Source organism: Hylobates moloch, unplaced genomic scaffold, assembly GCF_009828535.3.
Source record: "Hylobates moloch isolate HMO894 unplaced genomic scaffold, HMol_V3 SCAFFOLD_9, whole genome shotgun sequence".
NCBI classification, from domain to species: Eukaryota; Metazoa; Chordata; class Mammalia; order Primates; family Hylobatidae; genus Hylobates; species Hylobates moloch.
Window position 1 is genome coordinate 83,575,750 of NW_026652284.1, and position 15,326 is coordinate 83,591,075.

General features: G+C 41.5%; 1 protein-coding gene and 1 long non-coding RNA gene across 5 annotated transcripts in view; one reads left to right on the forward strand and one right to left on the reverse strand.

The window, feature by feature from the left end:
• BAALC (BAALC binder of MAP3K1 and KLF4) overlaps positions 1–6,633 on the forward strand; it is an 88,038-nt gene extending 81,405 nt beyond the window's left edge. For all 3 annotated transcript variants that reach the window (XM_032760236.2, XM_058444601.1, XM_032760235.2), the window contains one exon: positions 1,019–6,633. In XM_032760236.2, the coding sequence (XP_032616127.1) occupies positions 1,019–1,023 (5 nt within the window). In that variant the 3' untranslated portion in view covers positions 1,024–6,633. The remainder of the gene's footprint in view (positions 1–1,018) is intronic.
• LOC116813504 (uncharacterized) overlaps positions 1–15,326 on the reverse strand; it is an 81,380-nt gene that overhangs the window by 1,962 nt on the left and 64,092 nt on the right. The window lies entirely within an intron of this gene.

The window sequence follows — 15,326 nt, forward strand, 5'->3', positions numbered from 1 at the left end:
ACCACTCTGCTAAAGCCAACTATGAAAACTTTCACATTACCCTTTGATGGACCATAGCTTATTCACTCATTCACTCAACAATGTTTTAATGAACATGCCCTATTCCAGGCTCTGTGCTGTCTTGGTATTAAAGATTCAACAAAGAAACCTCTGATAGGAAGCATATGTGCATGTGTTCTTGTGGGTCATTCTTCCTGACTGTGTGTGTGTATGTGTGTGTGTGTGTTTGTGATAATCTCAAGAGATTAATGCAAATTGTGAGGACTTTCGCATATTTCTGTGAAAGGAAAATAAAAATCTCAGGACCCCCAAACTCACTATGGAAAGGGAAAAGTTAAGCTTAGGAGCTAAGTCACCCAAAACTGCCTTCCATTTTGTTCCTACACAGATAACTGCAAAGATAGAAGGCCACATACCTTCCAGGGGGACTCCCTCACAATTTCTCACAAAGAAATTCCTTGTGGGCCCTAAGATCTTTACCCTAAAACAGAGTTCTGTTGGATTTCACCCCATGTAAATTAACAGCTTATCTTCACAGGTATGGGACAAAGACAGGACTAGGAGTCATCCCTCTGCTCACTTGAGACAAATGCATATTTTACTCATTAACTATTCTATGTTTCTTTTGTCTTATGTAAAAAATGCAAGTTCATTGAGCATGAGACAAATTCATATTTGAGTGTTCCTCTATCCCCTCCTTTCACACATAAAATGTGGATTCAGTGAATGCTCATCAAAGCCTCAAAAGAATGTAACTGTTTGCCCCTTTTCTCTACTCTCCCTTTTCCTTTCCTCTTTCCCCTACTGCCCACTCTTTCCCCCTTAAATATTGAAGTCCTCAAACCCTCTTTGGGAATTTTTGCACAGATCACAAATGTTCCTGTGATTTGTGTTCCTTTTTCCCAAGCACATTCTCAACTATGGCACAATAAACCTCTAAATTGATTGAGACTTGCCTCGGTCATTTTCTTTGGTTTACATTTCCTAGTAACTCAATTCACTGTTTTCAACTTAACAGGCTAAAAGAGATGCTAAGAGAATGTCTGCAAAAGAAGTCACCATTAATGTAACAGATAGCATCCAACAGATGGACAGAAGTCGAAGAATCACAAAGAACTGTGTCAACTAGCAGAGAGACCAAGCAGAAGGGCAGATGGACTTCTTCAGTGTCCTTCACGGCACTGGATCCCATCAAAGAACCTTGAAGAAGTGGCTGCCCCTTGCTGGACCTGAATGCTACTCAGTCCCTGGCAAGACTGTCTTACCTGGCAGCAAACTGCTGCCTGATTTGTTTGGACCTTCTGAGCCTTCTACTTATCATGTAAATGTATTGGCACAGTGCTTACATATGTTAATAAACTGCAAATGTGCAGTTCAGTTTGTCTCTTTGCAACTCCTGTAATACAGTCTGGTGTAAAAGTAGTGAGTTAAAGCTACAGGTCAGTTTATGAAACAGAAAAGTAGGAATGCATTTTCAGGGTGAAAGAGTCACACCTTAGTGCTAAACTCTCCTGCCTATGATAGTGTGTTCTGTTTCAGGCAAGCTTATTCTTTCCTTCTTTCATTTTAAATATTATCATTACAAATCTTACCAGGTTCACTTGAAAGCTGGCTTTCATCCAACTCTAAACCCACATATTGAAAAAATCAAAGTACAGGAAAACTCCTTGTTATCCTTGTTTCCTTAGCTTGGTATGAGACAGATCAGATCCAGTTTCCCATGCACCAACCCACTGCCCATGGCATGTCTTTGGGAGGTGTCTGTGAAGCAGTCATACCTGCTCCTCATCTGCCTGGAAAGTCCTCCTATTCTGGTGTTCATGTTGGCCTCCAGTCCTTAATGTCACCATGCTTGTGGCCAATGCATCCAAATAAGGATACCCCTCAGGGCGCAGCTAGACATTGCAATTTTGCATAGCTTTCCAGTTCCCTTTGCTTGTCTTCTTGACTGTCTTCCCTCTCTATCGGGGTCACTTGCAATTGTTAATCAAAGATTGAGCACTGCATAGGAGAGGGAGATGATCCAGAGATATGTGGCAGCAGGCATGGCTTCCCCTTGGCCTCTCTGTACACTGCCCCAGGACTGTCATTTTGGCATCTGCAAAGGAATCACTTTAGAAAGCCAGCACCTGGTTGATGTGTATTCACACTGATATTAGATTGATGTGCACTGCATTAGAAATGAGGTAGCTGACACAGGAAAAGGATGTTTTGATAGGAGTAATTTTCTAGTATGTCTTGAAACATGTTCATCTGGAAGTATTTTCCTCCAAAGTAAAGCAGCATGATTTTTCAAGGATTGTTAACATGCCTGGGATTGGGAAAGATAGGACTAAAGTTGTGCCAAACTATACCAATAAATTCCATGTTTAGCAGAAATAGGCAGCCTATTGGTGTTATGTTTATGTAACATAGTCCAGAGAACTGACATGCAGGTCAAAAGTCAGATACGCAACCTCCTTATCTGCTAACTCTGTTATTCTTCAAACACAAGTGGGTAGTGTCATTTTTCCTTCCTTCCTTCCATTGGCAGATTGTATATTTATTCATTAAACATTAAATGTCCATCCTGTGCCAGGTACTATGCAGATGTTGAGGGATTTGGCGTCTGGTTAGTCGTGACTATCTATCCTGAATCTAACAGTGACTTCATAACTAGGAGACTGAATTAGACCCTTAAGGTATAGTGTGTGTTGCAAATCACTCTGCAATGGAATCTTTTATATTCAGGGTAGGTTTGTGTCTTAAACTAGGTGTTCTAATCACTGTACAAGACTTTACCATACACAAAACTATAGTTTTTCTAAACCTTCATCATTTTGTGATTCTTTGAGAAAGGGCTTTTAGGAACTTTATGTTCTAAAAAATGTTTTTAATAATAATAAAATAAAATAAAAACCTGTGATTCATATGTCCCCACTGGCATTACTCAGCAGGAGCCCCCAGCTGCCAAAGGTTGGCAGTGATCCTGTGAGTTCAAGTGCTCTTTCTCCCTGGGGATGTGCTTTGTGGCTTCTCTTTACAGCTTTGTTTCTGCATCAGTTCACTGCTGCATGTTGTTTGGAATTTATCACCTTAGGAAAGTGTCTCTGTTTTATATAGAAACACTTTCTCACTTACAGGGGAGAAGGAAATGCAAGGCATATGATCTGGCCCTCCCCAGAACGATCTGGATTTCACGGAGACAGCAACCAGAAGTTAAACCATGTGACTAAAAATGCATCTGGATACTTTTTCATGTGTGTATGAGACAGAAACTAATCCTTACTATCCTATTAGGATAACACTTTTCATTGCAAAGTTTGTGGCAATAAAGTCATTAATTTTAAACATATATGGGCAGTTACAGAGAATCTTTACTGAAACCTTAAATTTGTATGCAGAGCTATTTAGACTATTTTTTAAAAACGAAGACCTTTTATATAAGTGATCCCTGTGAATCCTCCAAAAAGCCTTGTGAAGTAAGTAAGGAGAACGCTGTTAGCACCAATTTACACTTATAGAAATATTTATAGTCCAGTCAACTAGTAACTTTTGGTGCAGACATTCAAGTGGGGGAAGCCTGTCTGCAAATTCAGTTCTTTTCCTACCACCACATGGTGCCACCATGGCAAGAAGGTCTGGAGTAACTGGGAGATGAGGCCATTTAGAGGGGAATTGTCATGGAGCCTCAGGCTGGGCTGAGTCCAAGTCTAAAAGGACAATTTGGGTGATTGGAGGGGGCTAGAGAGAGAGGATTGAAGAGGGCTGGTAGTAAAGGCAGTGATTGGAAAGGGCCACTGAGTTCTCAGGGAGTTTGGGTCTGGTCTAGGCTCACTTATCCCTCCAGAGAGAGTGACCTTGACCTGGTGTGAGAAGTCAGAACACTGAGAGGGACTTTATCATTCAGAGAAAATAGAAATTGCACCCCTTGGAATAACTGCTTAGACCTAAAGGTAAGGGAAGCCAGGGACCTCCCATGTTGCTGCCAATGTCCTGAGCATGGCTTGGATGTACAGGTAACAGACAGCAGCCCCTCACCCTTTATTCATGGCCCACTTTCACAGCGCTTTCCACAACCCACCCCCACCTCCCAGGGCACCTGAACACACTCCCGTTTGCACTGCCTGTCTGAGTCCTGCTAACCTGCATCTGTTTTTGATCCTCACCAGCCAGACTTGTGGGATGCCCCATGTGACACTGAAGTGCATCCCATTCACATTTGCTGCTCTAAGCAGGGTTCACAACACTGGCAGCTCCTCTGCTGAAATCAGGTGACAGAGCTGCTGTGTTTAGCTGTCATGGTGTCAGAACTTAGGAATTTCACATAAATAGCCAGCTCTGGCATAGACTCCTACTTTAGAACTCCAGTATCCATCCTTCCCTTCTTTCTTAGTTGAGCACATGTCCACTTAGAACAAACATTACACTTTCCAGCCTCCCTTGCAGCTAGAAGTTGCTGCATGATTAAGTTCTAGACAATGAAATGAAATATAAGTGAGGCATAGAAGCATCCAGGAAGTCAGGCCCTTTCTTTCCCCTTTTGCTTCCCGGTGTGCAGAATGAGGAGGTAATGGCTGGAGCTACCTCAGTCCATTGGGCCATAAAGTAACTTCGAGAATGAAAGCCATGCCAAGATGAGCAACAAGTTAGAAGAAGCATGAGTCCCTAATTCCACTGAGCTTCATGAGTCTTGGACTATATACCCCAAACCTCTTTTTGTGGGAAAGAAATATACTTCACTTCACTTAAGTTGCTGTTTCAAATGATTACTCACAGCCAAAACTAATTCTTTTTCTTTTCAAGTCTGAGAAATTGAACAAAACTAATTCTAATTTGTATGCATGTACTTGCATCTTTCAAAAAATTGGAAGATCACTCACCCTTGAGGTCTTGGCTGCTTGGCCACATCTGGCTGGAGCTGATGAGTCTGCATTAGCTGGAGCTGGGGGGTCTCCAGATTGTGATGGTCCCTACCACTCATTGTGGTTTACACATGGTAACCTCCCCATTTCTGTTACCTGCCAGAACCCAGAGACATTTGAGCTTTTAACTCCTGCTCCACTGTATGTGCCCAAACATGTTGTTTTCACACTCTTTTCAGGAGTCATTGAGATATATAAGGTCCTTTCCTCCTGTTTCACCAGTCTAGAAAGTGGCCAATCTCAGGAGAATTTTCTGAGCAAATTATGAATATTACCTAATATTTAAAATCATGCATTCACTTGCTAATTTATTTAATCCAAATATATTTACTGAGACTCTTCGATGTGCCAGAAGTTGGGATGTGGTGAAAGATACAACAGATCTGGTCGCTACCCTCATGGAGATGGCAAAATAGTAGAGGAAACAGACAATAACAACATAAAGAAATAAGTTATTGTAGTAACTTAAGATGGGGATAAATGCTGAAAAGAATGTTAATAGAAGAATGAGCTGGACAGAAGCAGGAAGGGAAGCAGGAGGCCGTTTAGGAGGCTACAGCTATAGTCCTAGGAAGAGATGTCAGTGCAAGGAATAGGGTAATGGTTGCAAAGATGGATGAAAATAGATGGATGCTGAGAACATTTTAGAAGTAGAAACATTAGGACTTGCTGATGGACTGGGTGTAGAAAGTGAAGTCAGGGAGAAATCAGGGTAATTCCTAAGTTTTTTGGTTTGAGTAACAGGGTTCTTGGCAAGATAGGTGAAAACAGGATGGGAAAAGTTTTTTTGGGGGAGGCAGTGAAAATCAAAAAGAACCATTCTGGACCCATTAAGTATGAAATAACCAAGGGGAGGTGTCCAGTAGGGAACTGGATGTACGAGTCTAAAGTTCAAGGAATTGGTCAAGGGTAGAGCTGTGCATTTGGGGGTCATCAACACATGGAAGATATTTAATGGCACAGGAGTTAGTTCACCTGATGAGAAGTTAGTGAGGAAAGTCTAGGGCTATGCCAGAAGACACTCCAACATTCAGGGAGTTGGTGGTGGAGGAAGAGTCAGCAGAGGGTACTGAGAATTGCTGAGGCAGTTAGGAAGAAAATGGGGAGCTCATTTACTGAAGCCAACATTAAAAAAAAATGTTTCATGAAGGGAGAAGTGATCAGTCATGGTGAATGCTGCCAAAAGGTTAAATCACGTGAGAACAGAGATGTGACTCCAACTAGCACCATGAAGGTGACTGGTGATCTTAACAAGAACAATTCCAGCAGAGAGGTGGTCATCGAGCCAGACTACAGAGGTTGATGACGGGAGGGATGGCGAGGAAGTGGAGAGAATGAAAAAAACTGTCTTTTGAGAAATGTTGCTATGAAACAAAGCAAAAAGAGGCCAGCAATTGGAGAAAGAGATGGGTCAAGGAGAAGTTGTAAAAAGTGGGACATACTAGAGTATGTTTCTCAACAATTGCAAGGATTCCTTAGGGTGAGGTTGAAGCTGGAAGGGTAGGGTCATTATCCACAGAGTAAAAAAGTCCTTGAGGAAGTGAGAAGAGAACAGATCCAGGGCACAGGTAACCATATTGAGATTTAAAACCTCTGTATGATAAACATTCACATAAAGATGAATAATAGCCTATTAGAAGATATCTACAGCCCATGTATCAAAGAGTTAGTATAGTGATATACATTAAAAAAATGAGAATTTCATAAGCAAAAGACAAACGACCAAGAGTATACCCTACCATGGTATAGGTATACCTATACCATGAATAGGCAGGAGGAAAGCTGAATGGCCAATAAAAATATAAAAAGATCCTCAGTGTCATCAGTAATTAGGCAAATTTGGGTTTAAAAAAAAGAGATGCCACTTTTTAACCTATCTGATTAGCAAAGTTTTTAAAACGTGATAATATCAGTGTTGGGAAGGGTGTGGGAAAGAAGTAATGTCAGACACTGCTGGTTGAAATGGAATTAGTGATACTATGTTGGATGGTGTAGGGCAGACAAAGCTTTACCTCTACCTTCATAGGAACCCCAGCAGGGCCTGAGAATTAGATTGACACAAAACAGACTAGCAGGAGAGGAACATACAGATTTATTTAACTGTAAGTTTTATGTGACTTGAGAGACTTTATAAAGAAATGACGGCCCAAAGAAGTTGCAAAATCTCAGTGCTTTCCTACTATGTTGGACAAAATGAGGCAGTTGTGAAAAAGTAATTAAAATATACAGGAAAGCTAAAGAAAGATAAGAGTTGTCTTAACAAAATTCGATTGTTTACAGAGAATTGTCTCTGTCTCTGGTGATAAAGATATTCCTTTCCTCCTGATACAGAGAGGGCATCTTTTACATGGGAGTTTTATATGCTTTCAGGAAAAAAAGAGAAGTCAGAAAATTCTGCTTGAAGAACTAAGCACGTTGGCTCATACCTGTAATCCCAGTACCTTGGGAGGCTGAGGTGGGAAGATCACTTGAGGTCAGGAATTCAAGACCAGCTTGGGCAACATAGCAAGACCCCATCTCTACAAAAAAGAAAGAAAGAAAAAAGAAAAGAAAAGAAAGAAAGAAGAAAGAAAGAAAGAAGAAAGAAAAGAAGAAAGAAAAAGAAAGAAAGAAAGAAAGAAAGAAAGAAAGAAAGAAAGAAAGAAAGAAAGAAAGAAAGAAAGAAAGAAAGAAAGAAAGAAAATTAGCCAGGCATGGTGGTGTGCACCCGTAGTCCCAGCTACTCAGGAGGCTGAAGCAGGTGTATCACTTGAGCCCAGGAGATCAAGGCTGCAGTGAGCCAAGGTCGTGCCACTGCCCTCAGCCTGGGTGACAGAGTGAGACATTGTCTCAAAAAAAAAAAAGTTCTGTTTGCACCCACTTTTTAAAAGTGCTTTTAGCTCAAAATCACCCTTATGCCAAAACGGCATATTCTGGAGAGGCATATTCTGCCACTCTTCAGTGTCAACTTAGCCAACTTATTCAAATTTAAAATCTCTATATTCTTTGGCCAAACAATTCCATTTTTAAATATACACCTGTCAAGGGCTGAACTGTGTCCCCCCCAAATTCAAATTCATATGTTGAAATCCTAACCCCCAATACCTGAGAATGTGACTGACTGTATTTGTAAATAGTCTTTCAAGAGGTAAGTAAGGTAAAATAATGTCATTTGGATGGGTCATAATTCAATATGACTGGTGTTCTTATAAGATTAGGAGATTAGGACAGGCACACACAAAGGGAAGACCATATGAAGACAAAAGAGAAAATGATCACCTACAAACTAAGGAGAGAGGCTTCAGAAGAAACCAACCTTGCCTCAGACTTCTAGCGTCTAGGACTATCAGAAAATAAATTTTAGTTTTTCAAGCCCACTGGTCTGCAATATTTTGTTATGGCAACCCTAGCAATCTAATACAATACCCTAGAAAAATATCTGCACATTTTTATGAGGCAGGTATTTGTGGGACAGGACTCAGACTTGTAGAACTTGATTGAAAGGAATCAGAATGGCAGAGGACAAAAGAGCACAGGACTACAGCAGACACCACTGGCTCTACCTTCCCTTCAACCCCTTTACTGCACCCATGCTGACTTCTAACTGCAGCACCTGCTCTCTGTGGCCTGAAGTCTTTATCTCACCACTCCTATGGCAGGAGTTGCCAGGACATTGGTGCTATTGATGCTTCTTCATTCCTATCCTCATCCCAGCACCTGTCAATCAGTCAATGACTGATGAGAGCTCCTTCAACCTTGGGTGGGGTAATGCTGAGATACGTATTTTATACAAGCTCCTAGAGATTTCCCAGCTGTATTAAGTTCCAGTTACCCAGCAGGTAGCTGGTTTAATAACGCATTCCTTTACTAGATGCTTCCTTGATCAATCTCCAGGGTAGAGTCATTGTTGTAGTTGCAGGCTTCTATATAAACAGCATCATCTCTCTTGTCTTTCTTCTTTATTATCATAGTCAAACATCATCTTTTCCACAACTTGGTTTCCACCAGTAGATAGTCCTCCACTTCCTCCCTAGCATGAGATATGCATCCCACTGCCACTGGTCTATAAATGTTCTGTTTATGTATATTGTACCACAATAAAAGATGTTAAGACCAATAAATAAGTAAATAAATGTTCTGTTTTGCTTCAGAGGGAATCTCTGATTTATCCTAGATATAAGAAGTTACTTGGAAAGGAGCCCCAAGAGATACCTTAACAGAAGTCACAAACTACATGCTTTCAGGGGACAGGCAGGTGATATAAAAGGATGCTGTAGGGCATTGTGAGTAGTGGGAGCTGGGATGAGAAGGAAAATGCATACACACTTAAGAGCACCACACAGTGAGCCTGTCACTCTCCCTGATGAAGAAAGACATTTGCAATAGCTGACTCAACTAAAAATTGTTAAGATGGCACTTCACGAAATGTGGTGCCCAGTACAGATTTACTGACTAATTGAGATTTCATAATCAGTAGTTGCTTGGGATGCCAGAAAAGTCTTCCATTGTCAGTGAGCCCTCTGCTCCATGGCTCCACTTCATCACTTTGCATTTCCTTCTCAGGCCTCTACCATCTCACTTCTGATTCCACTACTCCAACTGAAACTACACTCTAGGGTCACGAATACTGTAACTGCCAAAGTCAATGACACCATCTAAGTCCTCATCCTGCTGGACCTCTCTGCATCTGTTAAAATAAATTTTCATTTTTAAAGCCCACTGGTATGTCGTATTTTGTTAGGGCAGCCCTAGGATGGGTTTCCTCAAAGTTTTGTCAACTTTTGCATTTGGAAATGCTACCCTGCTTTTGGTCACCCCCGTCTTTCTGATTCTACTCTTTGTCAGTCTCCTTTGCCGATTCCTCTTCCTGTCCCTTAATTTCTGGTATTCCTCAAGGTTCCCTTTTCAACCTTTCCTCTTCAGACCCTACCCAATTTTCCTTAACAAGTTAATCTGATCCCATGGCCTCAACAACTTAGATGCTATTTCCACTCTATCCCAAGCTCCTATGCCATATTTCCAAATGACCATTGCACACCTCCCCTTGGATGGCGTGTGTGGCAGGGATTTTGTACCTATTCTTTAAAGCCCATTCTCTTCTTTCCTAGGAACCCAGCTTGGCTATATATCCCAAGTTCCCTTTCAATGAGCTCCCAAATCATTTCAGCAATATTTGATTCTTCTTAAATTACTTCAAAATATCCCACAATTTGAATTTTTATGGTCTCTCATGGGAGATCATAAAAGCCAGCAGCAGAAAAATTTATGCTTAATTATCTTAGGAATGTGGATCTGATGTGATTAGACAATGGCTCACCCAGGTTTTTTGTTTTTGTTTTTGTTTTTGTTTTTAGTTCAGCATAGAGCTAAGGCTAGGAGTACTTAAGCCAGAGGGAGATTTGCAATTTCAGTTTCTTAGATGGGAGTTCTCCAGGTAGAGCTCCACCTTAAAAGGAAAAGGGTTAAGTGATAGTGCCCTTTCTGAGCCAAATAGACTTTCATAACATTATCATGTGCTTGGAAGATAGCTGAAAATTTGTTTGCCTTTTAAATTTGATTCCGTTATCCAGAGACTCTCTCCCTCTGTTCTAATAAATACATCAGCTATAGGATGGCCTGTGAAGCAAGGTGTTGCAGCCAGCCTTCACAGGCTTCGGGTACAGAAGACCAATCCTAACTGGACATCTCATGGCTGTGTGCCTTGGGGCAAATTGTGGAGCCTCTCAGGGCTCACCTCCATCAATGAAAATAATAGCATCTTTTTGAGGGTGTACTATGAAGATAAAGGGAGATAACAAATGTGGATAACATGGTGCCTGCCATATGATCATAATTATCGCCACGCGTCAGATACTGTACTAGATGCTTCGCACACTGTCTCATCAATCATACAGTCCTGCCAGGTAAGGCTTCTCAGCCCCCACTTTACAGATGAGGAAATGGAGACTTAAAGGCCCAAGGCCGACCAGGCATGGTGGCTCACGCCTGTAATCCCAGCACTTTGGGAGGCCCAGGAGGGCAGATCACCTGATGTCAGGAGTTCAAGACCAGCCTGGACAACATGGTGAAACCCCTGTCTCTACTAAAAATACAAAAATTAGCCAGGTGTGGTGGCACATGCCTGTAATCTCAGCTACTTGGGAGGCTGAGGCACAAGAATCGCTTGAACCCGGGAGTCGGAAGTTGTGGTGAGCCGAGATGGCGCAACTGCTCATCAGCCTGGGCAACAGAGTGAGACCCTGTCTTAAAAAATAAGAACAAACAAAATCAAAAAAACACAGCTAGTAAATTGCAGAGTTGGGATTTGAACCCATGTCTGCCTGTCTATGAAAACCCATGTTCTGTCTATTAAACCATGAGTAAGTGCTCAATAAATATTCATTTCCTTTTTGTCACTATGCAAGTAACTTCACAGCCCTTTGTACAGCATCACATCTTGGCAATTCCAAGTTGTCAGTGCCACTCTAGGATCAATTATAGCACCCTAGATACAATTCTGCAAAATTTCAGCTTTGTTTTTTTTTTCGTAACAGCAATAAAGCAGTAGCAGTGTTTCCCATTGTGTCACAATATTAAAATTCATTTGAAGGTAATACTAATAAATTTGTTTTTTTTTCTAAAACATATTAGAAATCTAAGCATTATCTAGGTACCATAGTAATCACTTTATCCTCTTCCTTCTTGAATAGGAAAGTGAAGGCCTGAGCTAGTTGGGTCCCCAAAGAGAAAGGAAATGCAAATATAGGAGGTATACAATGTCTTGTACTCATTGGCCTCTTAACTATTGCTTGTGGAAAGCAACAAATATAATTATTTTCTAGTTTTAAAAAATAACAGGTGGAGGCCAGGTACAGTGGCTCACACCTGTAATCCCAGCACTTTGGGAAGCCGAGGTGGATGGATCACCTGAGGTCAGGAGTTCGAGACCAGCCTGACCAATATGGTGAAACCCTGTCTCTATTAAAAATACAAAAATTAGCCAGGCATGGTGGTGTGCGCCTGTAGTCCCAGCTACTCAGGAGGCTGAGACAGGAGAATTGCTTGAACCTGGGAGGCAGAGGCTGCAGTGAGCCGAGATCGCATCACTGCACTCCAGCCTGGGCAAGAGAGAGAGACTCCACCTCAAAAAAATAATAATAAAATTAAAAAATAACAGGTGGAAAGAATTACGATTGTATAGCACACTGACTGGCTATATGGCTGCACATTGGAATCACCTGAGGAGGTTTAAAAACCATTGCTGCCTGGGTCCCACCCCCTAGAGATTCTGGCTTAACTGGTCTGGGGTACAACCTAGAATCAAGATGTTTAAAAATTCCCCAGATGGTCCTGATGTACAGCCAGGTTTGAGAATCACTGGCTCAGCAGATCACAGATGGAATTCATGTCTCAAAAACTCCATAAGGCAGCCTTAAGTCAGACTTCCTGGGTTGAATGCCAGCTTCACCACCTACTAGGTTTGTAACCTTGGCAAGTCATTTCAGTTCCCCATGTTCCCTTTTGCCCATTTGGAAAATGAGGCTCAAAATATCTCATGATATCGGGAGGATTTAGTAAGGATATATTGATAAAGCACTTAGCACAGTCTCTAGCATAGGAAGGTAAACACAAGGTTATTATTGTTGAACTGTGATTCAGCCCTGATTTTCAGGACATAAGCAAGACTGGCATAGAAAATTCAGCTCTCAAGGGTAAATGTACCAGAAGGCTGGCCCTTTATTTAAGTACTTTGTTCTCATCCACCACAAAATGAACCTGTTTTCAAGATAAGCGCTTCTTGTCTAACACAAAATGGACCTTAGACATCCCTGGGGTGAGGAAAGTAATATCTCAAGAAACCATCCTAAAGAGCATGTACTTGTTGGTTCTGGGAAGAAGCACTGACTCCAGATAATGTAGAGGAAGAAATCTCTTTATTTGGTTTGGGCTCTAGGAACTTTATGATGTCCCTTTAAACTTGAATCTTTCATTTGCAGACTCTTTGGCGGGTAGTTTTCTCCAAACTAGTAACTGGCAAGGGAGACATGATTTTGGATGTAAAGATGTGATTTGTTAGGAGTTGTAGGGCAGTGAATTTGGGGCTTTCACATCTTTCCTTTGTACAGATAAACTGCCTAAAAGTTAGCATCAAATATGCAATGTTGTTCTCCAGGCAGACATAATACTCATACCCAGCAGTGTGACAAGGCCAGCAACACTCCCTGTAGATCCAGGAAAGACCCAAGTAAATATGTGTATTCAAATACATCAATTGAGTGAGCAAAGAAAGTTAGATTAAATCCCTTTAAAAAAGAGATGCTTCCAAAACAGTTTTTTATTTGAGATCTTCGAAAGAGGAAGAACTGGAGTTAGAGATTTATTTATTGATTTATTTATTTTATTTTTATTTATTTATTTTTGAGACGGAGTTCTGCTCTTGTTGCCCAGGCTGGAGTGCAATGGCATGATCTCGGCTCACCACAACCTCTGCCTCCTGGGTTCAAGCAATTCTCCTGCCTCAGCCTCCTGAGTAGCTGGGATTGCAGGCATGTGCCACCACACCCGGCTAATTTTGTATTTTTAGTAGAGATGGGGTTTCTCCATGTTGGCCAGGCTGGTCTTGAATGCCCAACCTCAGGTGATCCTCCCACCTCGGCCTCCCGAAGTGCTGGGATTACAGGCGTGAGCCTCCGTGCCCAGCAGAGTTTTTATTTTTAAAGGATCCCTCTGACTACTATTAACAGAAGTAGATGGATTTGGGATACATTTTAGAGGTTGAACTGACAGAACTTTCTGTTTTGGCCTGGAATTGGTACACAGAGCAGATGAGAAAATCAAAGAGGATTCCTAGATATTTGGTTGATGTCATTTTGTGGGAAATAGAAGGTATGTGGAAGAATAGGTTTAGGAGAGAAAATCAAGAGTTCTTTGGGCCTGGGCACAGTGGCTCATGCCTATAATCCCAACACTTTGGGAGGCCGAGGCAGATGGCTTGAGACCAGCCTGGGCAACATGGTGAAACCCTGTCTCTATAAAAAACAGAAAAGGAAAAATTAGCTGGGTGTGGTGGCATGGACCTATAGTCCCAGCTACTTGAGAGGCTGAGGTAGGAGGATCACCTGAGCCCAGGAATTTGAGGCTGCAGTGAGCCATGATCGTGCCGCTGCACTCCAACCTAGGTGATAGAGTGAGACCCTATCTCAAAAAACAAAACAAAACAAAACAAAAAAAACAAAAAAGAGTTCTGTTTAGGCATGAAAGTATTTAATGTTTATTAGACATTTGGGTGGAGATGTTGAGTAGGCAGTTGGAAATTCAAGTCTGTAGCTTAGGGATGAGAGCAGGTGGTCTCTCAGCAGTCACTGGCAATACATGATTTGTGGGACTTCAGGAGCTCATCATGGAAGAGAATATAAAGAAGCTCTTTCCCTTCATTCTGTAGATGAAGGAACTATGCTCAGAATAGATGTATCTGTTTTCACAGTGAATCAGCAATAGAATCAGGATTAGAATCCAAATTTAATCCCACTGAGGGATTCCAGGGTGCAGGACTTGCAGTGCTAAAACCATGGAAGTTCCAGGCAGCCAAGGAAGATTGATCACCCTATGCCTAGGCCAGTGATCACCTAACCATTTTCTCCTTTGGCGACCTGGAAGTGATTGATTGCTGCGAGTGCTTTGTTTATTGTTTTCAAGAGAAGATTGTTTTCAATCTTTTCTATGTCAATGAAATATTATGTTCATTTGGAAGCAGACTTAGCTTTTCCCGAGAGGAAATTACAAAGTGGTAATTACCAAGTTTTCTTGCTCCTCCTGGAATAATCAGAGCAAGAAAGACAATATTTTTGATGGTGGCACACAATTAACTCTCAAGACAAAGCTGAAATCTCAGCTGGAGGGAGAGGGGCAGGAGAGAATAAAGTGCCTCAAACTGAGCTCAGCATCTCCCTGAACTCAGCCACTCCTCCTGAATCTTCTGCTTATTTTGCTATCACATCTTTTCTCTCCCCTTTATCTCTCCCTTCCTGATACCACTCCAGTTTCCTAGCTCTATAAATTTGTCCTCATCAACATGCCTTGCATCTGACATTCAATGACACACTATACACAAAATTGCTCAAAACAGAAACTCTGGAGTCACCCTTGACCTTCCTTTCTCCCTCTCTGATGGAATCTTTTCTCCCACACTTCCCAAATGCCTCTTATACCTGTCTTTTCCTCTCATGTCTCACAACCACCACCTTAGCACAGGCCACCAAAATCCCTGGATTTCTGTAGAAGTCTACCGCGTTATCTCCCACTTTGCCTCTAATCCAGGCTCCACACTGATGACAAAATTATCTTTTTAAAATGCAAATCTGATTATAGCACTTGTTGCCTTCATCATTTATGCTTTTTAAATTTTAAAATTTTTATTTATACATAAAAGTTGTACATATTTTGGGAATGCTGGTGCTATTTTGA